We start from the raw sequence: 22,988 nt of genomic DNA on the forward strand, positions 1-22,988 counted from the left end.
CCTGCTCTGGACACCTTCCAGCACCTCAACATCTCTCTGCAATGGAGGAGCCCAGAACTGGGCACAGCACTGCAGGGGTGGCCTGAGCAGTGCTGGGCACAGGGGCAGAAGAAGCTCCCTGCAGCCTGCTCCGGTTGGAGCTGTCCCTGCTGCCCGCAGGGGGTTGGACAAGAAGCCCTTGGAGGGTCCCTTGCAGCCTGCTGCGAGCCCTGCCCGTGTGAAGAGAGTCGGAGGCAGGAGGGGGTCAGGAGCTGGCTCAGCTCGGGGGGGTCTTTATTAGAACTCTCGTGGGGGTGGACAGGCAGAGGCATGCGGACAGACAGACAGACAGACAGGGGAGTGGTATTGCCTTGGTCACACAGATAAGGAACAGCAGGAGAAAGACACAGACCCTCCCAGGCCAGCTCCACCTCTTGCTTCCCATCCCTGCACCCCAACCGACCCCCTCCTGTGACCCCCCAGCCCCTCAGGGCCTGCACCCGTGGCCAGGGGCTGGTGGTGCTGTGACCCACTCGTGGCACCTCTGATGGAGCCTCCACAGCCCCAGAGCAGGGTCCCCAGGGGCTGTTTGCTGATGGAGGAGGTCAGGGCAGGGGTGGGGCCGTGGGCAAGGTCTCGGTGGGCAGCTGGCAACTCTCCAGAGGGCTGAGGAGCACCCCAAAGGGTGGGAAAGGGCAGGGGGACAACCCAGGGGGTGCTGGGGATCTGGGCAGCATCTACATGGCAGGGCTGGCAGCAGGCAGGGGAGTGGGAGCACCCTTGGCACTCTGACCTCCCCTCCCGGCCCCACTGCCCTGTGGCACCTCTCTGGGGAGGATCTGGCTGCCAACCTCACCCTGCCCACGGAGTTGGCAGCTGGAGCTGCTGTGATGGGCAAGCAAAGCTCCTGGGGAGAGCATCCCTGGCCTGGGGAGAGCATCCCAGGGGGAATGCATGGCCCAGCTTGGAACAAGCATCCTTCTGCTTTGGGAATTCCCCTGGGGAATGCATCCCTTGGCCTTGGGAGTGGGGGAGGGGTGGAAATGCATCCCTGGACCTTAGGGAGAGCATCCCTGTGGGAATGCATGGCCCTGCCTTGGGGAATGCATCCCTTGGGGAGAGCATCCCTTAGCCTCAGGGACAGCATCCCCCACCCAGGGGAGAGCAACCCTCAGGGCAGGCAGCCCTCGGGGCACACAGCCCTCGGGGCACACAGCCCTCGGGGCACACAGCTTGCTCCTTGGAGAAGGCAGCCCACAGAGGGAGCATCCCTCGGGGAAGGGCCCCCCCCAGGGACAGCACCCCCCAGGGACAGCATCCCTCACCGGGGCACAGTCTGCATCCAGCCAGGGCTCAGGAGAAGGTGACCACCTCACCCTGGGGGTAGCTGGAGGAGAGGACATCTTGGCAGGCATCTGCAACTAAAGACACAAAGGTTAAACGCAGGTCAGGCAGGAGTCCATCAGCTGCTCCTGCAGAGGCTGGAGGGGGAGAGGGAGAGGGGGAGAGAGGGAGAGAGGGAGAGAGGAGGGAGAGGGAGAGAGAAAGAGAAAGAAAGGGAAAGGGAGGGGGAAGGGAGAAAGGAAGGGGGAGAGGGAGAGGGAAAAGGAGAAAGGGAGAGTGAGAGGGGAAGGGAGAGGGAGGGAGATGGAGAGGGAGAGGGAGAGGGAGACTGAGCTACTGCTCTGCTGCTCCCTGAGAGGAGGCTGGGGGCAGGTGGGGGGTGGTCTCCTCTGCCAAGGACCGAGAGGCAGGAGCAGAGGAGATGGCCTCAGGTTTCACCAGGGGAGGTTGAGGTTGGGCATTAGAAGAAACTTCTTCACTGCAAGGCTTGTCCAAGGCTGGCAGAGGCTGCCCGGGGGGGGGTGATGGAATCCTCATCCCTGGAGGGGTTTAAAAGCTGCAGAGATGTGGTGCTGAGGGGGCAGAGCTCAGCACCAGCCTCGGGCAGGCTTCGGTAGTGGTCAGAGTGGAAGAGCTGAAAGCTCCTTTCCAGCCTTAATGATTCGATGCTCCTGGGGTTCCAGGGACCCCTCAGCTTTGAAGGGAGCAGCAGACTGAGGTGAAACAGCCTGCTCCAGGGCAGGGAATGCAGCCAGGGGAGGGGTGAAATGCTGCAGGTAGGGGGGTGAAATGCTGCAGGTAGGGAGGAGAAATGCTGCAGGTAGGGGGGTGAAATGCTGCAGGTAGGGGGGTGAAATGCTGCAGGTAGGGGGGTGAAATGCTGCAGGTAGGGAGGAGAAATGCTGCAGGTAGGGAGGAGAAATGCTGCAGGTAGGGAGGAGAAATGCTGCAGGTAGGGAGGAGAAATGCTGCAGGTAGGGAGGAGAAATGCTGCAGGTAGGGAGGAGAAATGCTGCAGGTAGGGAGGAGAAATGCTGCAGGTAGGGAGGAGAAATGCTGCAGGTAGGGAGGAGAAATGCTGCAGGTAGGGAGGAGAAATGCTGCAGGTAGGGAGGAGAAATGCTGCTGCTAATCCTTCAGTAAGCCAGGGCTGAAAAAGGAGTTTTAAAAAGTCTGAGCACAGAGTCAGAGGTGGAGACTTGGGAAAAGTTCTCCCAGGGAAAGCAGCCATGGAGCTGGGGCAACTTGGAGGGTCCCAGCAAAGAGCCACAGAGCATCACAGCATGTTAGGGCTTGGCAGGGACCTCACAAGCTCATCCCCAAGCCCCCTGCCACAGCAGGACCTCACAAGCTCATCCCCAAGCCCCCTGCCACAGCAGGACCACCCAGAGCAGATCAGACAGGGATGCAGCCAGCTCCATCCCCCTGCAGCCCTCTCCTGCCAGGAAGCTGCTGCTGACCAAAGCCTCCCAGGCCATTCCCAAGCCAGACTGTCCCAAAGCCAAGCTTGGAGCACTAATATCCTGCAGTGCTCTTTGCTTGCCTCCCTCTCCCTCTCGTTTGTTATCGCTGAGTTAATTACCATTGATTGGAGCTCTGAGTCACGCCAGCCACTCCCCCTGTGCCAGCACCCATTTGCCAGCCCAGGAGCCATCAGACAGGGCCTGAGCCACCCCAGAAGGCATGGAGCTGCCCCTTCCACCCGGGCATGTGGCTTCAAAACCCAGCCCAGCTCAGCAAGGCTCAGGGAGGGTTTCATGAGGGCAGAACAAAACCCAGGAGCTCCCTGCAAATCCTGAGCCTGGGAGGCTGCAGCTCTGCAGAGCCTCCTCTTGCCTGCAGCATCCTCCCCACGACCCAGGGAGCTGGGCCTGAGCCTTGTGCCAGCACAGTGCTGCCATCAGCCTGGTTGCCCTTTCACCCTCCAAAGCCAAAGGATGGTTTGGAGGCATCGGAGCAGGCTGCCCAGGCAGGTGGTGGAGACTCCACCCCTGGAGGTGTCCAAAACCTGAGCAGATGTGGCACCTGAGGAGGTGTCCAGGTGGGCATGGAGGTGCTGGGGAGAAGGCAGATTTGGAGGGGAGGAAGAAATTCCTGGCAGTGAGGGTGAGGAGATGCTGGCACAGGTTGCCCAGGGAGGCTGTGGCTGCCTCCTCCCTTCCAGACCCTCCAGTCCAACCATTCTCTGACTCTGCCAAGGCTGAAGCTCAACCATAGCCCTCAGCACCACACCTCTGCCTCCTTTGAACACCTCCAGCTGTGGCTGTGGCTGCCTCCTCCCTGGAGGTGTTCAAGGCCAGGCTGGATGAGACCTTGAGCAGCCTGCAGCAGAGGAGGCTCAGGGCAGAGCTCATTGCTGCCTGCAGCTGCCTGCAGGGAGGCTGTAGCCAGGTGGGGTTGGGCTCTGCTGCCAGGCAGCCAGGGACAGAACAAGGGGACACAGCCTCAAGCTGTGCCAGGGCAGGTCTAGGCTGGATGTTAGGAGGAAGTTGTTGTCAGAGAGAGTGATTGGCATTGGAATGGGCTGCCCAGGGAGGTGGTGGAGTGGCTGTGGCTGGAGGTGCTGAAGCCAAGCCTGGCTGGGGCAGTGAGTGCCATGGGCTGGTTGACTGGGCAGGGCTGGGTGCTAGGTTGGGCTGGAGGAGCTTGGAGCTCTCTGCCAACCTGCCTGGCTCTGTGCTGGTGCAAGGTGGTGGAGAGAGGCTTGGCCCCAGATGACCTTTCAGGTCCCTTCCACCCCAGCTCACTCTGACAGGTTGCACCTGCAGACCTCAGAGGTCTTTTCCAACCTTCCTCCCTGTGTCTGTCTCCGTGCCCCTCCCCCCCCATCTCCCCTGGCCCAACCTTCCCCACCCAAGCCAAAAAGCAGCTTCCCCTCCCCCTGCCGTTTGCAAGCTGCTTCCTGAGCCTCTTTTCTGTTCGGCTGTCCTGGGCCGGGTGGGGTTTTGTTCTGGGGGGCGTTTGTGTGCCGAGGATGAACCTCAGCATCGATTGCCCAGGCTGGAGCTACCAAAGCAGCAGACTGGGAGCTGGGAGGTTGCTATTTATAAGCTCAACTGCATCTTCTTTTGCATCTGCCTCTGCTCTCCCTGTGCCTCGTGGGCAGGGGCAGGGGCCTGGGGGTTGCTTCTTTGGTTTATGTAATGTTATTTATTTCTGTTGTTCAGGGGTGGGGGGAGGCCTTTGCTGGTGGTTTTTTGGGCTGGGTGTTTTTCCCTCAGTCATTAAATAAGCACTGAGGAGGTTGCTGTGGGTTTCTTTTCCCCTGGCAGTGCTGGGGGAAGGCAGAAGCAGGCTGCTTGCTTGCTTCTGGGCACAGCAATTAGTCTCCTGACATCTTCACCTCCTGCCCAGCTGCCTGACAGCTCCTGCTATTTGCTCAGCTCTTACAGGCAGCAACCCCCAAGGAACAGAGGAGGTTGCTGCCACCAGAACCACTCAGCCCTGCACACCACTCAGGGTTAGGGGCATGGCCCTGGCCACTGAGGCTCCCAGAGGTGGGAGAGGTTGGGTGATGGAGGCAGAACCATCCCCAACCTGGATCTGAGGCCTGGGGCTGTTGGGTTTCACTGCTTGCAGAGCTGCTGGGTGATGGAGAAGGAATTCAGGGAGTCACAGAATGGGTTGAGGTTGGAAGGGACCTGAAAGCTCATCCAGTGCCATGGGCTGGGTTGGAAGGGACCTGAAAGCTCATCCAGTGCCATGGGTTGAGGTTGGAAGGGACCTGAAAGCTCATCCAATTCCAACCCTCTGCCTCTCCAGAGCCACCACAGCTCCTGTGGTGCCAGGCCAAGGGAAGATGATTTGGAACTGAAAGAAGCAGAGGCAGAGTGGAGAGAAGGGAGAAATGTTTGGCAGTGAGGGTGGGGAGAGCCTGGCCCAGGCTGCCCAGAGAGCTGGCAGCTGCCCCCTGGCTGGCACCACCCCAGGCCAGGCTGTGTGGGGCTGTGAGCAGCCTGCTCTGGCTGCAGATGTCCCTGCTGAGTGCAGGGCTTGGGCTGGAGCAGCTCCGAGGGTCCCTTCCCACCCAGACCCCTCTGATTCCATGCTCCTATGACCTGCTTTAGGGCTGGGTGGCCTCCAGCATTCCCTTCCAGCTGCCACCAGGCTGCCAGCCTGGGATCGGGACAGGGCTCAGCCCCAGCACAGCTCCTCTTAGAACCTCCTCCAGGGAATTACCCCCCCAGAGCCAAAGTGGAGCTCTGGATCTGTGGCTGCAGCTGCTCCAGGGCCAACCCTCTGCTGTCACAGGCTCAAACCTCCCAAAGCAGGGATCAGAACATCTGCCCCAGGGGACCAGGAGAGTTGGGGCTCCATCACCCCACCTCAAAACACCAACCTGCTTTGTGCCCCCTCTCTGCTCCTGCAGCCCCCCAGAATGCCTGGCTCAGGAGAAGGCAGGGAGGAAGAGGAGGAAGCTGTGCTGGGCTTTTCAGCAGTTTGGTGCCTCCCACTGAGTTCCTTTCCTCTCCCTTTTGGGGCTTGGTTCTTCTGGAGGAGCTTTTTGCACATTACTCATTCCCTGCTCCCAAGTTGCATAACAGCACAGCTAAAAACTGCAGCACCAGCTCCAGGGCAGCTCCAAGCCAGGCTGAGCCTCCGGAGCAAAGAGGGGGTGAAGGGCTCTGGGGGGGCCCACCAAGGCTTTGCCACACCAGGCAGGCAGCTCTGGATGAGCTGAAGGGGCTTGGGGGGGTTCCAACCTAGGAAAGCAGCTCTGGTGGTTGGATGAGCTGAAGGGGTTTGAGCTCCACCAAGGGTTTGCCACAGCAGGAGAGCAGCTCTAGGTGAGCTGGAGGGTTTGGGGGGGGCTTTCTGAACTAGGAAAGCAGCTCTGGTGGTTGGATGAGCTGAAGGGGTTTTGGGGGGTCCACCAAGGCTTTGCCACAGCAGGAAGCCAGCTCTGGTGGTTGGATGAGCTGCTCGAGAGAGAGGAGAGGGACAGGATAGGACCCCTCTGGATCTGTGGCTGCAGCTGCTCCAGGGTTAAGCCTCTGCTGTCAGACTCAAACTTTGGGGGCTGAGTCTCAAAGCAGGGGAGCAGAACATCTGCTGCAGGGGAGCAGAACATCTGGCTGCAGGGGAGCAGAACATCTGGCTGCAGGGGAGCAGAACATCTGGCTGCAGGACTTGGGCTTTTTAACCTGGAGAAGGCTGAGAAGGGATCTTCAGCAGCCCTGCCCATGGTGGGGGGTTGGATCTAGATGATCTTTAAGGTCCCTTCTGACCCATTCTAGGGTTCCCTGATCTTATCCACAGCTCCAGGGCTTTGGATGCCCTCCTAGGGATGGGGACTCCACCACCTCCCTGGGCAGCCTGGGCCAGGCCTGGGCAAGCCTCAAGGGGCAGAAATTGCTCCTCACGGCCAGGCTAAACCTCCCCTGGGGCAACTTGAGGCCATTTCACCTTGTCCTGTCTCTCCTCCTAGGGAGCAGAGCCCAACCCCCAGCCGGCCCCAGCCTCCTCTCAGGGAGCTGTAGAGAGCCAGAAGGTCTCCCCTCAGCCTCCCCTTCTCCAGCCTAAGCAACCCTCAGCTGCTCCTCCCCAGCCCTGTTCTCCAGACCCTTCCCCAGCTCTGTTGCCCTCCCCTGGACCTGCTCCAGCCTCGAGGGACCCCAAACCGACCCCAGGATTTTAGGTGTGGCCTCACCATCTGGAGCAGGCTCCAGGCCTCTTCACATCTGATCCTTATCCCCTTTTTAAATTCTTCTCCTCATCGTTTCCCCACCACAGCAGCCTGCATGGGGACACTGGAGAACCCCAGCTGCCCCCCGAGGGGACAGAGCTCCTCCAGCTGCAAAGCAGAGCAAGGTCCAGGGGACCTTTGGGCTCATCTGCCCAAACCTGTTGCTGACTTCAGCAGAGGTTTTGCTGCAGTGGCAGCGAGCACAGGCTCAGACCCGAGGAGAAGAGCAATTTCCCTATTTACTCCTTGGCAGGAGTCCAGGCAGCAACGCAGGAGCAGCCCTGGGTGGGGAGGAGCCCCCCCGTGAGCTGGAGACGTTTCCTTCTCCAGCAGCTGGAGCTGAGCTCCTCTGCTCCCCCTAGACCAGCCCCGGAACCTACACCAGGCTCGTCCTTGAGCTGAGCCTTGCTCTTGCCTGGGACTGCTGAGCTGCTGTGCTGAGGTCTCCTCTCAGCCTCCTCTTCTCCAGGCTGAGCCCCCCCAGCTCCCTCAGCTGCTCCTCCCCAGTCCTGGGCTCTAAGCACTAAGCCACAGGCCAGGGAAGGAGCTCAGGCTGGGGGCACCAAGGCAAAGGTGGTGCTGGAAGAGCTGAACTGCCAGGAGGGTGTCACAGAAGTCCTGCATGGTGAGGCTGGAAGGGACCTCTGGGGGTCATCCAGCCCAGCTCCCCCCTCCCCAGCAGGGCACCCACAGCAGCTTGCCCAGGGGCACAGTGCCCAGGGGAGTTGGGAGCTCTCCAGAGGAGGTAAATCCTCTCCCCTCCACTTAACCCCCTGCCTGTGGCTCCTCTTCCAATCCCACCCTGGTTTCAATCATGACCTTCTCCTACCTCATGGGGCTGTTGAGGATGATCTCAAAGGTCTCTTCCAACGAGTCCACACTCAGCTGGAGCTCACAATGCCACCACTGCTGCTAAGCCACTGCCACCAAACCATGTCCCTCAGCACCACACCCATGTGGCTTTCAGACACCTCCAGGGATGGGGACTCCATCACCTGTCCCAGTGAGCCAACCCCACTAGCATGAGGGACTGGAGTCCATTTCTAGACCCCCCCTGCCTCCATGTCCCTCCACCCCAGCAGAGGGCAGGGACTCTCATGGCCAGACAGCCTCATGCCCACATGTCTGGGTCCCAGCAGGACACTTTTTGGAGGACTGCTGAGCAGGACCTGGGAGCTGAAGAGGTCTGAAGACATCTCCACCATCAGGGGAGCCAGGTGGCAGCCCTGGAAGCACCCCCAGGGACAAGAAACTCATGCCACATGGCAGCCCAGTGCCAAGGGGTGGTGGGCAGGGTCAGCTCTTCCCAGCATGCCCAACCTCTGGAATTGGGCTCGAGCCAGGGTGGGTGCCAGGACCTGCAGCATTCTTCCTGACCCAGCTCCACCTCCTGATTTCCACAGCTTGCAGACATCAGTACCTGTCCCAGGGAGCTGACAGATGGGCAGCAGCCAGGCAGGCTCAGAACCAAGCTCATCTCAATCTGCAGAGCTGCCAACATCCCAGCACCAGAGCAAACAGGCTCAGCAGGAGATAAATCAGGACCCAGGGAAGAGGCTCCTCTGTGGCTCCCAGCAGCTGCTGGCTGGAGCACTGGGGGCTGCTCTGTCCCTCTGACCAGCTCTGCTCACCACCACCCCTGGGCACTCTGAAGCATTTCACCAAGGAGGACATCAGCCCTGCCCTTCCAGGAGAGTATCCTCCAGCAGCCCAAGGAGGACACAGACATTGAGCTTCCAAGTGCCCAAAAGGCTCTTGCAGCTCACTCAAGACCTACTGGACACCAGATCCACCTTTGGCCAGGTGCAAAACCACTTCAGCAAGGTGGGGGGAGGTGACCCACATAGACATCCAGTTTGGACTGTAAAGAGCACTCTGCCATTGGCAGGAGAGACACCAGAAGAGCTCAGAGAGGCCACCAAAGTGTCCTTCAAATGGCTGTTGTTGCCTGTGTGCAGGACAGAAACCCTCCTGCAACCAGGTGATGTCCTTTGGGAGCCCACTGAGAGCAGCCCTGGGCCTGCTCCACTTCTTGCTTCAGTGGGGCCAAGCTCAAATGCTACAGCTGAAGAGCTGCCCTGGATGGAGCTCAGCTCTGGCTTCATCCTTCTCCTTCACTCCCTCCAGCTCAGCATCTCCCCAGGCCTGGAGCAGCACTGGAAGCCTCCTCAGCACGAGCAGGATTTAAGAGCCAAACTTCCCAGGAAAAAGCAGTTCCAGGAACCAACACAAGGCCCCTCCAGCACCCTTCTGGCTGCAGATGGGCAGAGCTCTGCATCCCTGTCCCCTCCTGAGGGCTGAGGTTGAGCAGGAGTGATGAAGGGAAACCTTCATCCCCCAGGAGGAAGACCCCAAACTGCTACTACTGATGCAAGCAACGTCCCCAGACAGCTCCCTGTGCCCCAAGCCCATCCAGGCTCCAGCCCACCTCAAGCAGTGCTACAGCAACAAGTCCTTGGTGGCCTCCAAAGCATCACCACCAGGAGCCAGCAGGTCTTGGTGTGGAGCTCAGGGGTGAAGGAGATCATCTTTGCTCCTGCTGCTTGGTCCCAGCTCACATCCACTGTTCCCTGTGAGCAACCTGCATCAGAGGCTGCTGGAAGGGGGCACCAGAAAGGGGGCACCAGAAAGGGGGCACCAGAAAGGGGGCACCAGAAAGGGGGCACAGGTAGGTCAGCTCTGCAGCTCCATCATCCCACCTCTCCTTGGGCACACAAGAACATCTGAGCCATGTCCTAAGCATGAGGAGCCTGAAGCTGACTTCTGTGGCTCCAGGCAGGCTCTGGGTGTCCCCTGCCAGGGGCTGGCAGAGCAGAGCAGGCTGGGGGGGGGCAGGCTGCAGGGCACTGTTGTTGTTGTGTCAGGTTTGTGTTTTCCTGATTCATCTCCCCCACGGTTTCCTGAAGGAAAGCTCAACACTTCCCGAGCCTGGAGGAGCCAACCCTGCTGGCAGCCTGCAGCCTTGGCAAGGCAGAGCTTGAGACATCGCAGAGCTCCTCACGCCCAGCCCCACCAGGAGACACTCGAGGGGGAGAGGAGAGCAGAGGCTGCTGCATTATTCCCCCCCCAGCTCAAGCCTCCTGACTGCTTCAGTCACAGCCCCAGGAGGTGTCCCACTCACACCACCCCGAGAGAGGTGACTGAAGCCCAGGGAGAGGAGCTGGAGGGACAGAAGCTGGACCACAGGGGAGCAGAGGGACAGACCTGTCCCCAGGCAGGGCACTGCAGCCAGCCTGGGGTCACAGACCCCAGAGAGTGGCAACCAGAGGGGGAGGAGAGACCAGAAAGGCCTGAGGAAGCCCGGAGGGGTGTGGGGGGCAGAGAGGAAGCAGATGGAGAGGCAGGAAGAGAAGTGGCCTCGGGGAGCAGAGGACAGGAGCCAGGCAGGCAGATGGAGGTGAAGCAGTCTTGGACTGATCCGACAGACCTCCAGCTCGCCCTCCCCAGCCCCTGGGCCAGCTCACACCCCCAGCCCCAGCCCTACCTTTCTGGATGCCTCCATCTGCTGCGCAGGAGAAGTCCCCCGTGGCCAGCAGGAAGCAGGTGGAGGACTTCTTGCTCCTGTCCCGGGTGCTGGAGCGCCTCATGGCTCTCTGCTCCTCGCCGGGGGGCGGCAGGGGCTGCTCCTCGTCTGACAGCACCACGTTGGCCTCACCGTTCTGCTTGGAGTCTGCAAGGAGGTGGCAGAGATCCATCGGCAGGTGATAGACACAGGGGGTGAGGGGCAGGAGGGTTTGCTTAGGCTGTGTAAGAAGCACAGAATGAGAGGGGGCTGGGTGGGACCTCTGGAGGTCATTGAGCCCAACCCCCCCCTGCCAAGGCAGGGTCACCTGGAGAAGGAGCACACCCAGGGGGGTTGGGATGCCTGCAGAGATGTCTCCAGCACCTCTCTGGGCAGCCTGCTCCAGGGCTCCCGTGACAGAAGCTGCTCCTGGTGTCGAGGTGGAGCTCAGGTCTGTGGCCAGATTGCAGATGGCCCAGAGCAAGAGCTGCAAATTCAGGTGCTGAGCCCAGCCTGGACCCCCTGCCTTGGCGTGAGCAGAGCCATGCCAGACCTTCATGCTGAGCAGCCAAGGGCAGCTCCTGGCCCTGCTGAGGGTTTATATGATGAGAGAAGGAGCAGCCCAGGCCTGGCCTTTCAGATCCAATCAGTGGGAATTGGCTCTGCAGAGCTGGGGCTGATGAGGCAGGAGGTGCTCAGCTTAGTGCTGACTTCTGCCACCTGACTCTGCTTCCTCAGCTGAGCAGATGCTGGGCCAGGGCAGCTCTGACCTGAGCTCCTGAGTCAGTGTTGGGCTGGGGGGGGTGGGGCTGAGCTGCTCCTCCAGAGCAGGGCTCTGACTGCTGCCCAGTGCCAGGGCTCCTGGAATCATTGAACTGTATCAGCTGGCAAAGCCCTCCAGGATCATCCAGTCCAACACCAACCCACACCTCCATGCCCACTGAGCCATGGCCCCAGCTGCCATGGGCACACCTTTCTTGCACACCTCCAGGGATGGGCACTCCACCACCTCCCTGGGCAGCCTGTGCCAATCCCTGACCACTCTTGCAGCAAAGAAATTGTTCCTCATCTCCAACCTAACCCTCCCCTGGCACAGTTTCAGGACAGTTCCTCTCCTATCACCTGAGACTAGAGAGCAGAATCCAACCCCACCTGGCTGCAGCCTCCCTTTGGGGAGCTACAGAGAGCCAGGAGGATCTCTGGGGGCAGATAGGATGTGCAGATGTGGCACCCCGAGGGCATCACCAGGCTGAGTGCTGGCCAAGTGGTCCTCCCTCTGTCAGCATGAGGAGGAGGTGGGCTGGGGAGAGACACCTTGAGTCACACCATGGTGACACTACAGGTAGCAAAGCAGGACATGGCCTCTCCCCACTGTGCCCGAGGGAAAGACCCTGAGCTGCAGCATCCTGCCCCACCAATACACCACCCAACGTCCTGGCACCCAGAGGCCCTTTCTGCACCAGGTTGTCACCAACCCAAGAGCTGAGGGCCACATCCCAGTCTCTAGGGACTCAAGAGGCAGAAAGCACTTCCTTGGAGTCACAAGGCTGTCACCAACCCAAGAGCTGAGGGCCACATCCTGATCCTCAGGGACTCAATGGACCAAAAGAGTTGCCTTGGAGGCACCAAGTCATCACCAACCCAAGAGCTGAGAGCCACACCCCAGTCCTTAGGGACTCTAGGGCCCAACAGTGCTGCTTGGAGGCACCAAGTCATCACCAACCCAAGAGCTGAGGGCCACACCCTGGTCCTTAGGGCCTGGAGGGGCTGACAGTGCTGCTGTGGCTGCTCTCAGAGGTCTCCCCTGCCCTCTGCCCCAGCTGGGTGCTCTCACCTGAGCGCTTCCTCTCGGCCGCCCCCTCCTCGGCGGCCAGGGGGCAGGTGTCACTGTGGGTGCTGTTGCGGGGGGAGTTGTCCCCTGGCTTGCCATAGGTGGGGGACTCGAGCGGGGCAGGCCGTGGGATGTGCTTCTTCTTCTTCTTTGGCAGCTTCTGCTTGGCCATGGCCAGGGAGTAGTACATCCCAAAGTTATTGACGATGACAGGCACGGGCATGGCGATGGTCAGCACCCCTGCCAGGGCACACAGCGCCCCCACCACCATGCCAGACCAGGTTTTGGGGTACATGTCCCCATAGCCCAGCGTCGTCATGGTGACCACAGCCCACCAGAACCCGATGGGGATGTTCTTAAAGTGAGTGTGGTCGCTGCCGCGGGGGTCGGACGTCTTGGCCCCGATCCTCTCGGCGTAGTAGATCATGGTGGCAAAGATCAAGACCCCCAAGGCCAGGAAGATGATGAGGAGCAGGAACTCGTTGGTGCTGGCCCTCAGGGTGTGGCCCAGCACCCGCAGCCCCACGAAGTGCCTGGTGAGCTTGAAGATGCGCAGGATGCGGACGAAGCGAACCACGCGCAGGAAGCCCAGCACGTCCCGGGCGGCCTTGGAGGACAGCCCGCTGAGCCCCACCTCCAGGTAGAAGGGCAGGATGGCCACGAAGTCAATGATGTTGAGCAGGTTCCTGACGAAGAGGAGCTTGTCTGGGCAGCAGATGACGCGCACCAGGAACTCCAGGGTGAACCAGAGGACGCAGACCCCCTCGATGTAGGTGAGGATGGGCTCGGTCTCCACTTTGTGCGTCAGCAGCACCCGCGTGGTGTTGCCAACCACCAGGGTCTCCGTCACGTTGACGTTGATGTTGAAGGCCTCGTGTGTCTCCAGGCAGAAGGTGGTGATGGAGACCAGGATGAAGAAGAGAGAGGCAAAAGCGACCACCTGCGAGAGCAGAAACCGTGCAGGGGCTCAGCCGGCTGGGGACAGCCCCTGGGGGCAGGAGGCTTGGGGCAGGCTCTCCTCTGCGGAGGGGAGCAGTGATCTTGTGAGCCACTCTGAGCAGCCTGGCCTAGGGGAGGCTGCTTTAGCAGCTGAGGCTGGACTGGAGGTGCTCCAGAGGTCCCTTCCCACCCTCACCTCACTGGGATCCTGTGACATGCTTTGTGTGAGCCACTCTGAGCAGCCTGACCGAGGTGAGGCTATTTTAGCAGCTGGGGTTGGACTGGAGGTGCTCCAGAGGTCCCTTCCCACCCTCACCTCACTGGGATCCTGTGACATGCTTTGTGTGAGCCACTCTGAGCAGCCTGACCGAGGTGAGGCTATTTTAGCAGCTGGGGTTGGACTGGAGGTGCTCCAGAGGTCCCTTCCCACCCTCACCTCACTGGGATCCTGTGACAACAACTTTGGGGCAGGCTGAGACACAGCTGTGCTGTTGCCTGCCTTTGGTGCATCTCTTCTGATCCTTGCTAGTGAATAGCAGCAGCAGCAGCAGGGATGGCAGAAGTCCTCAGTCAACCAAAATGAGAGCAACCAGCCCAAAACACCCCAGGAGCCATCCTGCTGCCCAGACACTCTGACATGAGTCAGCACCAAACCTGAGTGTCTGGGGCCATCGGGACAGAGCCTTGCTCCAAGTGCATGCAGGAGGAGGGGAGCAGGGATCCAGCTGTGCTTGGAGGTGGGCCAGAAGTGGCAGTGCTGGGGATGTTTGACACTGAGGGTGGCGAGACCTCAGCCTGGGTTGCCCAAAGAGGCTGGGGATGCCCCTACCCTGGCACCATTCCAGCACAGGTTGTCTGGGGCTCTGAGCAGCCTGCTCTGGTTGGGGACATCCCTGCTGACTGCAAGGAGGGACTTGGACTGGATGAGCTTGAAAGGTCTCTTCCAAGCCAGAGCATTCCATCATTCCATGAAGGCAGATCTGCAGCAGCCTGGGTTTGGAGCAAGCCTCTACTGGGAAGAGACATGGAAAGGGAACTTGGGGAGAAGCAAGCCAAAGAGCTTCCCCCAGCATTCATCCCTCTCTCCCCAGGGGAGCTGCTTGCACCATTGGGTCTGGGTGGATCAGAGATGTCCTTCTGCCCTCTCCTTGCTCCCTGAGGGTCAGTGGTGGACATTATGCCCATTGAGGAGGGTGAGGAGGAGAGGAGCAGGCAGAGCTCAGCATCCCATGGATGCCAAGCCCTGGGGACACCCAGAAGCTCTCATCTCTCCCTCTGCCTGTCTGGTGAGACCTTTGTCCTCTCCATGCCATCTCCTCCCTGTGACACCCTGAGGATGGGAGCTGGGAGGGGCAGGAGGCAGCCGGTGGAGATCAGAGGCTGTGACACTTTGTACCCCCCCACCAGTCCTGCTCAGCCTCCTCCCCACCAGGATGAGCTCATGATGAGTCCATCACCCACAGCATCTGTTTCCAAGAGCCCAAACCAGGGAGGGGAAGAAAAGCTTCTCTGCTACCTTCCTCCAGCACAAGCACACAGCAGGCTGGGGACACACAGCTCCTGCTACAGCACCCAGCAGGATGGGACCTTTTGCTGCCCAACCACCAGAGTGGCTGCCTGCAGCAGGAGCCTGCTCCAGATGACAGCCCAGGTCCTGGCTGGAGTGAATCAGCAGCAGAAGCAGCCTGAGTCACGCTGAGAAAAACCCAGCCCTGGCCACCAGTGGTAATGAGCAGGCAGCCCTGAGCCTGCTGAGAGCATCCTTGAGGGGTGTCCCCAAGGGCAAACCCAGCTGGGCCCAGCACAAGTAGCAGCAACCCTCCAGAAGTTGGGTGTGAAGCTCTAAGGGATGGAGAAAGCTCTGGGTGAGGATTCTCCCCCCACAGTGAGACATCTGCGTGGGGATGGGCTGAGATGTCCACACAAAAAGGACACTGAGGGCTTGGAGCTGGTCCAGAGAAGGGCAGCAAAGCTGAGAAGGGTCTGGGGAGCAGGTCTGGGGAGGAGCAGCTGAGGGAGCTCTTCTCAGCCTGGAGAAGAGGAGGCTGAGAGGAGACCTCATTGCTCTCTGCAGCTCCCTGAGAGGAGGCTGCAGCCAGGCTGGGGCTGGGCTCTGCTCCCCACAAACAGGTGATAGGACAAGGGGGGAATGGCCTCAGATGGCTCCAGGGGAGCTTGGCCGTGAGGAGCAATTCCTTGCCCTTGAGGCTCATCCAGGGAGTGGAATCTCCATCCCTGGAGGGGTTTGAGGGCTGTGGAGAGGTGGTGCTGAGGCCCATTCCATGAGCCTTTGAAGTGCTCCTGAATTTCTCTGCCTGGGGGATCTGAGGAGAAGCTGAAGAGAGGACCCTCAGCCTCCAAGCACCCTCAGTGCAAAGGAGGGAGAAGAGAAGCACTGAGGAGCTGCAGAGAGCCTGCGAGCAGTCAGGCAGTGGAGCAGAGCTGCTGCAGGAGCCATGGAGGTGAGATCTGATCCAGCCCCAGGAGGAAAAACCACCTCTAAAAATAGCAGAGTTGAGTTCACAGCTGGTGGCAACCCTCAGCCCCCACCCCAGAGGCCATGGTGCTGCTCCAGCTCTGCAGCAGCTGAAGGTCTGACCTGAGAGGTCTTGCTCCAGGCTCAAGGGGTTGGGTTTGGTTGGTTGGGTTGGGTTTTTTCCACCAGCACTGCCTCAGAACTTCAGCAAAGTCCCTGTGCAGCCACCAGGACAGCACCAAAAGTCCCAGCAGACACCTCCAGAACCTGCTGCTGACCTCAGCATGCACTGCACAGCTTGAGGTGGGGGCTTGTGACAAGCAGGACCCCACAGGGGCTCAGTAGCCCTGCAAGTCCCAATGGGAGTGGGGTCAGGGCCCTGCAGTTGGGTTGCAAAGAGGAAAGTCACAGAGCCAGGCAGGTTGGCAGAGAGCTCCAAGCTCCTCCAGCCCAACCTCTCCCACAGCCCTGCCCGACCAACCAGACCATGGCACTCAGTGCCCCAGCCAGGCTTGGCTTCAGCACCTCCAGCCATGGGCACTCCACCACCTCCCTGGGCAGCCCATTCCAATGCCAATCACTCTCCCTGGGCATCCAGCCTCCCAACATCCAGCCTGACCCTGCCCTGCCACAGCTTGAGGCTGAGTCCCCTTCTTCTGTCCCTGCCTGCCTGGCAGCAGAGCCCAACCCCACCTGGCTACAGCCTCCCTGCAGGCAGCTGCAGGCAGCAATGAGCTCTGCCCTGAGCCTCCTCTGCTGCAGGCTGCACCCCCCCAGCTCCCTCAGCCTCTCCTCACAGGGCTGTGCTCCAGGCCCCTCCCCAGCCTTGCTGCCCTGCTCTGGACACCTTCCAGCACCTCAATATCTCTCTGCAATGGAGGAGCCCAGAGCTGGACACAGCACTGCAGGGGTGGCCTGAGCAGTGCTGAGCACAGGGGCAGAAGAACCTCCCTTGTCCTGCTGCCCACACTGCTCCTGAGCCAGCCCAGGATGCCATTGGCTCTGCTGCCCACCTGGGCACTTCTGCCTCAGCTTCAGCTCCTCTCTCCCAGCACCCCCAGGGCCCTCTCTGCTTGGCTGCTCTCAGCCACTCTGGCCCCAGCCTGTAGCTGCTTGGGGTTGTTGTGGCCAAAGTGCAGAACCTGCCCTTGGCCTTGTTCAGTCTCATCCCCTTGGCCTCTGCCCACCCATGCAGCCTGGCCAGGTCCCTCTGCAGGGCTCTGCTACCCTCCAGCAGCTCCACAGCTGCTCCTAGCTTGGTGCCAGCTGCACACTCACTGCTGCTTGACTCAATGTCCTGCTCCAGATCATCAGTAAAGATATTGAACAGGACTGTGCCCAGCACTGGTCCCTGGGGGACACCACTGGAGCCAGCTGCCAGCTGGATCTGGCACCATTCACCACCCCTCCCAGGGCAGTTTCCTGGGAGAAGAAGACGACTTTAAGGCTCCAGCTGGGACAGAGCTACAGCAGGGACCACATTTTGGTGGAGAGTGGATTAGACACCCTGGAGGTATGCAAGAAAGGTGTGGAGGTGGCACTCTGGGGCCACATTTCAGTGGGCACAGGCTGGGGGTTGGACTCGAGGCTCTCTGAGGTCTTTCCAACCCAGCAGCTGACTGATGCTGGGGCACAGAAGCCAACCTCCTGTGGGCATCAAATGCCACAAGGAGAAGACACTAAAAGCTTTGTGGGGGTGGAATTTCTAACCTCACATCGTGCAGCTGCCAGCTCAGGAGGTGCTGAGAGGGAGAAGCAATGGAAGGAGAGATGGAGACAGCCAGAGGCCAACTGAGTCAGGGCCCAAGGAGCTGCTCCAAGCAGCAAGGACCTGAGAAATTCAACCCTGGAGACTCTTAGCCATGGCTGGTGTGGGAGCCAAGGGGGCACACATGCAGCCTGTGCCCACTTGCCCTCCACTGCTGCCAGGTGGCATCTCAGGAGCTTCTCTGGAGCATCCCCAGACCAAATGCTGGCCACAACCCCCAGCTTGGCCTCTGAAAATGGAACAGAGGAGTCCAAAATGGGGGAGGGGCTGCCAAAGAAGCCCCACTTCAGGCACCCCAAAATGCCCTGAATGTTGAGCCTGGAGAGATGCTGATGAGTCCTGGAGCAGCTTAGTGCTGGACCACGACTGCCAACCAGTAAAGCTTCCCTGCATTGACTGGGTGCACTGGGCAGCTTCTGCTGACACAGGTTGCTTGCCTCACAGTGCCTCAGTTTCCCCTTCTGCCTGAGCAGCCCTAAGCCTACTGGAGAGTGGAAGATGAGACCCAGAAGGGGCTGTGAGCATCTCCAGTGGCAGGAGAGCATCTCGAGGGGCAGGAGAGCATCTCCAGGGGCAGGAGAGCATCTCCAGGGGCAGGAGAGCATCTCTGCACTTCAGAGATGATCTGAGAAGAGATTCATGTGCAAGGCACCAGAGGCAGGAACCCAAAGATGCTCCTGGGTTTGGGGGTGGGCAGGTGGGTGTCCAGGGGCTGGTGGATGAGTGGGGGTCCAAGAGCAACACTTTGGGGATGGTCTGAGAGTAGCTGGGGGAGGAGATGCCTGTGCAGGGTGCCCATGTTAGAAGCCAAAAATGCACCCAGTCTGAGGTGGGGGGAGAGTGAGTGGGTGTCTGGGGGTCAGTGGGTACGGGAGGGGGATGAGTGTGGGGAGGGTCCGTGGGCAACATCTGGGAGATGATCTAAGAGTAGCTGGGGAAGGAGATGCCTGCCCTAAGTGCACCTGGTCTGAGGGGGGGGGCTCAGTGTGGGTGCATGGATGCCTGGGGGTCTGTGGGCAGCACTTTGGGGACAATCTGAGGCTAAACTGGGAGAGGAGAAGCCCAAGGCAGGAGCCCTAAAGGTGCCTGGGGTGGAGGGATACATCCTGGGCAGGGGGTCGTGGGCATGGGGGTGCAACAGAGTGGTCATGGGTGGTGTTTGTGCTGGTGTGAGGCTGTGCTGGGCTGCACTGGGGGGTGCTGGACCCCCAGGGAGGCACTGGGTGAAGCAAGCTGGGGGAGGCTGTGTTTGTGCCTGCACTGGCACGTGCTGATGGGCACCGTATGCTGCACGTGGGTGGCGTCAGCGCAATGACAGAGAGTGGGACAGGGGAGTGGGGAGCAGGGAGGGGGTCCTGGGGGGCTGCTGCTCTGTAGAAGAGGAGCAGCAGCTCCTGAGGGACAACCACTTGGATCCCACTTCCTTCAGGACCTGATCTGGGTGCCAGAAGGCAGCAGCTCTGTCCCCCACACACAGCCCAAACCTGGGCCGTTGGGTGTGGGCACACAGAGAGGCACCTGAGCACCCTGCCTGCCCTGGGGCACCCTGAAGCTCTGCCAGGACTCAGCCCTGCCAAGGGCACTCCCTGAAAACCCCTCCTGTGCCCAGGAGGTGCCCAGGCAGCACCTGAAGGTGTTAAGGGGGCAGTGAGGGCACTTGCCCCCAGTTTCATCCCAGGGACTTTGCATAGGGAGGAGCTGAGATGACAGCAGAGGCTTGCCCTAGGAGATGCCCAATGTGCCCCACGGTGGGAGGTGATAACCCACTAGGAGAGTCCACCTCACCTTCTGGCCTCGAGTTGTGCCAGGGAAGGGTCAGGTTGGACACGAGGAACAATTTCTTTGCTGGAGGAGTGGTCAGGGACTGGCACAGGCTGCCCAGGGGGGTGGTGGAGTGCCCACCCCTGGAGGTGTGCAAGAAGGACGCGGCCGTGGCACCTGGGCACAGGGTTCAGCGGGCATGGGTGGTGTTGGGTTGGTGGTTGGACTGGGTGGTCCCAGAGGGCTTTGCCGTGGTCGTGCTGGGGGCTGGGGAGATGAAGCCTACCCCACCAGGTCCCCATCCCCCTCCCCCACCGCTGCCCCTCGGGAGCTTACCCTCGCCGCCTTGGACGAGTAGGGGTCCTCGAAGAGTGCCCACATCCTGGGCTGCCAATTCCGACAGCAGCCGCCCCCCGCGGCCGCCCCCGCTGCCCCCGACGGCCTCTCCTCCACACCCAGGCGCTGAAGTGCCATCTCCCTGCCCCCTTCTTCTTCGGGCTCCTCGGCGCCGGCCCCTCCGCCGGGCTCGGGGCTCTCGAAGATGTCGAGGGCCTCCTCGGCGTCGCGGTGCTGCCGGTAGGTCATCCAGCAGCAGGGCTCCACGTCCGTCTCGTCGATGCCCCAGTAGGTCAGCTCCTCCTCGAAGAGCGGCCCGCAGATGTCCGCGGGGCAGTGCAGCTTGCCCGTGCGGTAGTAGTTGAGGACGTAGGAGAAGATGCCAGGGTGGCGGTCGAAGAAGAACTCGTTGCTTTGGCCGTCAAAGTCGAAGTTGCTCTGGGCGTCAGGGTCTGCCAGCCAGGCCAGGCGGGTGCCCGGCAGAGTCCGCAGGGTGCTCTTGTAGGTCTCATGCCGGGTGCCCCCCACGTTGATGGTGATCTTGTCCGACTCTTCCCCTTTGCCCATCTCTTCCTTCAGGCATGTTTTGGAGGGTGGTTTGTTCCCAGACTTGCGTCCACGGTAGGAGGAGACACACACGGAGCTGATCATAGATTTCGGTGGCTGGGAGATGCCCTCTACGTGCACCCTTCCTCCGGGCCAGGAGCTGCAGGGTCGGCGGAGGAAGGGGGTTGGGGGGGGAGCAGAGATGGGACTGGGGAGGGGAAAAGGTTGGGGTGGGGGAGGGGAGGGGTTCAGGCTTGGCTCCGGTCTCAGTAGGGAAGAGGCTGGAGCCGAGCCAGGCACCGCTGGCTGCTGGGGGTTGACGGGGGGGGGCGGCTGCAACCTCGGGCCCCGCCAAAACCACCACCCCACCTCTACCGCCCCCCCCCCAACACACACACCCCCCAACGAAACACAACCACCCTAAAGGAGGAGCCAGCCCAGCCCCGCCGGGCAGCAACAAGTGCAGGCAGGGGGGGGCTGCGGGCAGGGGTCGGGGAGCGGCGGGGGTGGGGGCTGGGGCGGGGGGGTCCGGCAGCCCCTGGAGGAGGAGGATTTAGCTGCCAAGGCCGGGGAGGGGGAGGCTGAGCCCTAAGCCGGGATGCGTTTGTCTGTGTGTCCCCAGCAGCTCCCCAGCACCTGCAGCGCCAGGCGCTAGGGGGGCCCTGCCGCCTGCCCCTCCCGCTCCCTCCGCCCCCCCTTCCGGACCGGGCTTGGGGATGATTTGGGATGGGGGGAGGGGGACACCTCCCCGGTTCTCGGTGATGGGGGGAGGTCGGGATGGGGATGGATTCGTGCCCTCCGCCTCCTCCCCTCCCGTACCCCCCACCCGAGCCGGGCTCTGCCCTCCCTGGGGCGGGGGTGCTGCGGTGCCGGGGAGGGGGGGGCGCTCCTGTTGCTCCCCGGCTGGGCTCGGAGCCGAGGTGGGGGGAGGCGGCGAGGGCTGCTCTAGGGTTCGGCGGGGAAAACGCCGCCGCTGCCGCCGCCACGGCCGCCACCGGGGGCTTTTATGAGGCTAGGACCCAGCGGCGGGGTTATGGGAACCGGCACCGCCCCGCCGGGGGGCTGGGGACCCGTCCACACGCAGCCCCACAGCCCCCCCATCTCCCCCTCCCCGTCCCTCCAGCCGCTTCACCCCTTCGAGTCCCTACCTCCAGAGCCCCAGGCTCCGGCTCGCCGTGCGGATGAGGTTTTAGTGAGGGGGGGTCTCGGTGTCAGCGAGGAGCGAGCCCCGGACACCCCCGCTCCGCTCCGCGCCGGCGGGGAAATGCAGCCCGGAGCTGCCTGCGGAGCCGGAGCCAGCTCTTGGCAGCGGCTCGGGCAGATCCCATCCCTCCCTGGCTCCCAACCCCTCGCTCACCGAGAGGTCAGGAGAGACCGATCCCGGCTCCGTCACCGGTGGGAAGCTGGGGAGGGGGACACAGTCCTGACCCTCCTCCCCTCCCACCACCCTCACCGAGCATCTCTCTGTCCCATTTCGGCTCCTTCGGGAAAGGTTCCCCTTCCCCAGAGATGGGACTGAGGCTCCCAATCACCCCAGCCCCTTCCCCTAAACCCCCTTCCCCTAATCCCCTCTCCCCTAAAGCCCCTTCCCACCTAGCTCCCTCCCCTAACCCTCTTCCTCAAGTCCCCTTCCCCTTCACCCTCTTTCCCTGAACCCCTTCCCCCAAGTCCCCTTTCCTCCAGCCCCCTTCCCCCGAACCCTCTTCCCTTCAACCCCCTTCCTCTGAGCCTCCTTCCCCTAACGCCCATCCCTGGGGGGGGGTCTCTTACACCCCCGTGGTGCTGGTGATACTCAGCCCCATCTGCTGGGGCTGGGAAGGAGCTGGATCGCTGCGGTGGCCCTGGGGACAAGTCTGTCCCCAAGGCGAAGCCCCCAGGGACTCTGTTTGCTCCTGCAGTGGGACTGCCGCTGCTTGGCTGAGGTGAAGGACTCGGGGCGGGGAGGGAGGGGGTTAGATGCAGGTGGGCGTTTGGGGGCCATAGGTGGGACCCAAGCCTGTTATTGGGGGGGGGGGGGGACACCTTTTGGTGCAGGGGACAGCAAGTGAGGGGTGCTGCCTGACTCCAGCACCCCTTTCAGAGCCATCGCGTCCCCTCCTCACCCTTCGCCCGGGTTTGTCCCCCTCTGTGATACGCTCACCCCTTGTCTGGGAGGGGCTGGGGGGAAGAGAGGGGGTTGGGGGGGGCGAGTTGGTAATGGGGGGGGGGGCTGGGGACAAACGCTCCACCCCAAAAAAGAGAGCCCTGCCAGGAGGCGTCTGAGCGCCGCGCTGCAACCCTTACCAGCCAGAGAGCTCCGCTCCAACTGCCACTGTCACCGCAACTCCGCAGCTCCCCGGGCCGGGTCCTCCGCGGGTGGAGGTTGGTGGAAGCTCCACACCCAGAACAGCAGCGGAGAAACCTGGAGCCCGAGGGAAAAACGTGCCGGGAAAATGGAACCTTGCATCACCGGGCAGGCACCGCGGGCTGGGCTCAGCTCCTCCGCGCCGTCGGGAAAGGAGACTTTGGCCGCAGGAAGGGAAGGGAAGGGAAAACCGCCACGGCCCGAGGCTAATTTTCTCTTTATCCAGCGACTCTCATCCCGGGAAGAGCTTGGTGCACCCAAGCGTGGCCGCTCCTGGGGCTGGGAGGAGGTGGCCAGGCAGACGAATGGGTTGTAGCTGGGAAGGAAGAGATCTTTTAGCCAGCGACACCCGCCCAAAGCTGTCTGCTCGCTAAATATGCCTGTGGATTGTTAATGGCCATGGCGGGGGGTGGGGGGAAAGGAGAGGAAAAGGAAAGAGAGGGAGAAAGAGAGAAAATAGAAGGAGCTCGATGAGT

The 22,988-nt window shown here is 61.5% G+C and overlaps 1 protein-coding gene across 5 annotated transcripts; it reads right to left on the minus strand.

The window, feature by feature from the left end:
* Nucleotides 1-239: 239 nt before the first annotated feature.
* On the minus strand, nucleotides 240-22,614 carry KCNC4 (potassium voltage-gated channel subfamily C member 4). 5 transcript variants are annotated; one of them, XM_064173550.1, is made up of 5 exons: nucleotides 22,452-22,614; nucleotides 19,623-20,328; nucleotides 12,346-13,282; nucleotides 10,494-10,679; nucleotides 240-1,400 (listed from the first exon to the last, which is right to left on the minus strand). In XM_064173550.1, exons 2-5 carry the CDS (start codon nucleotides 20,271-20,273, stop codon nucleotides 1,333-1,335), a joined length of 1,842 nt encoding a protein of 613 aa, XP_064029620.1. In that variant the 5' UTR covers nucleotides 20,274-20,328; nucleotides 22,452-22,614; the 3' UTR covers nucleotides 240-1,332. The 5 variants fall into 5 exon arrangements, with proteins under 5 accessions (XP_064029620.1, XP_064029618.1, XP_064029621.1 ...); XM_064173548.1 differs by having other exon boundaries at nucleotides 19,623-20,376; XM_064173551.1 differs by lacking the exon at nucleotides 22,452-22,614 and adding an exon at nucleotides 21,526-21,692.
* Nucleotides 22,615-22,988: the final 374 nt, after the last annotated feature.

This window comes from Pogoniulus pusillus, chromosome 39 (genome assembly GCF_015220805.1).
Source record: "Pogoniulus pusillus isolate bPogPus1 chromosome 39, bPogPus1.pri, whole genome shotgun sequence".
NCBI lineage: Eukaryota > Metazoa > Chordata > Aves > Piciformes > Lybiidae > Pogoniulus > Pogoniulus pusillus.

Excerpts from the sequence above, each read along its gene's own strand:
- KCNC4 (XM_064173550.1), bottom strand. The coding sequence starts at position 20,273 with ATGATCAGCTCCGTGTGTGTCTCCTCCTACCGTGGACGCAAGTCTGGG. Across the intron at positions 13,283-19,622 it reads ACTCGTCCAAGGCGGCGAGG|GTGGTCGCTTTTGCCTCTCT; the intron begins GTAAGCTCCCGA and ends CTGCTCTCGCAG. Across the intron at positions 10,680-12,345 it reads GGCCGAGAGGAAGCGCTCAG|ACTCCAAGCAGAACGGTGAG; the intron begins GTGAGAGCACCC and ends ACCTCCTTGCAG.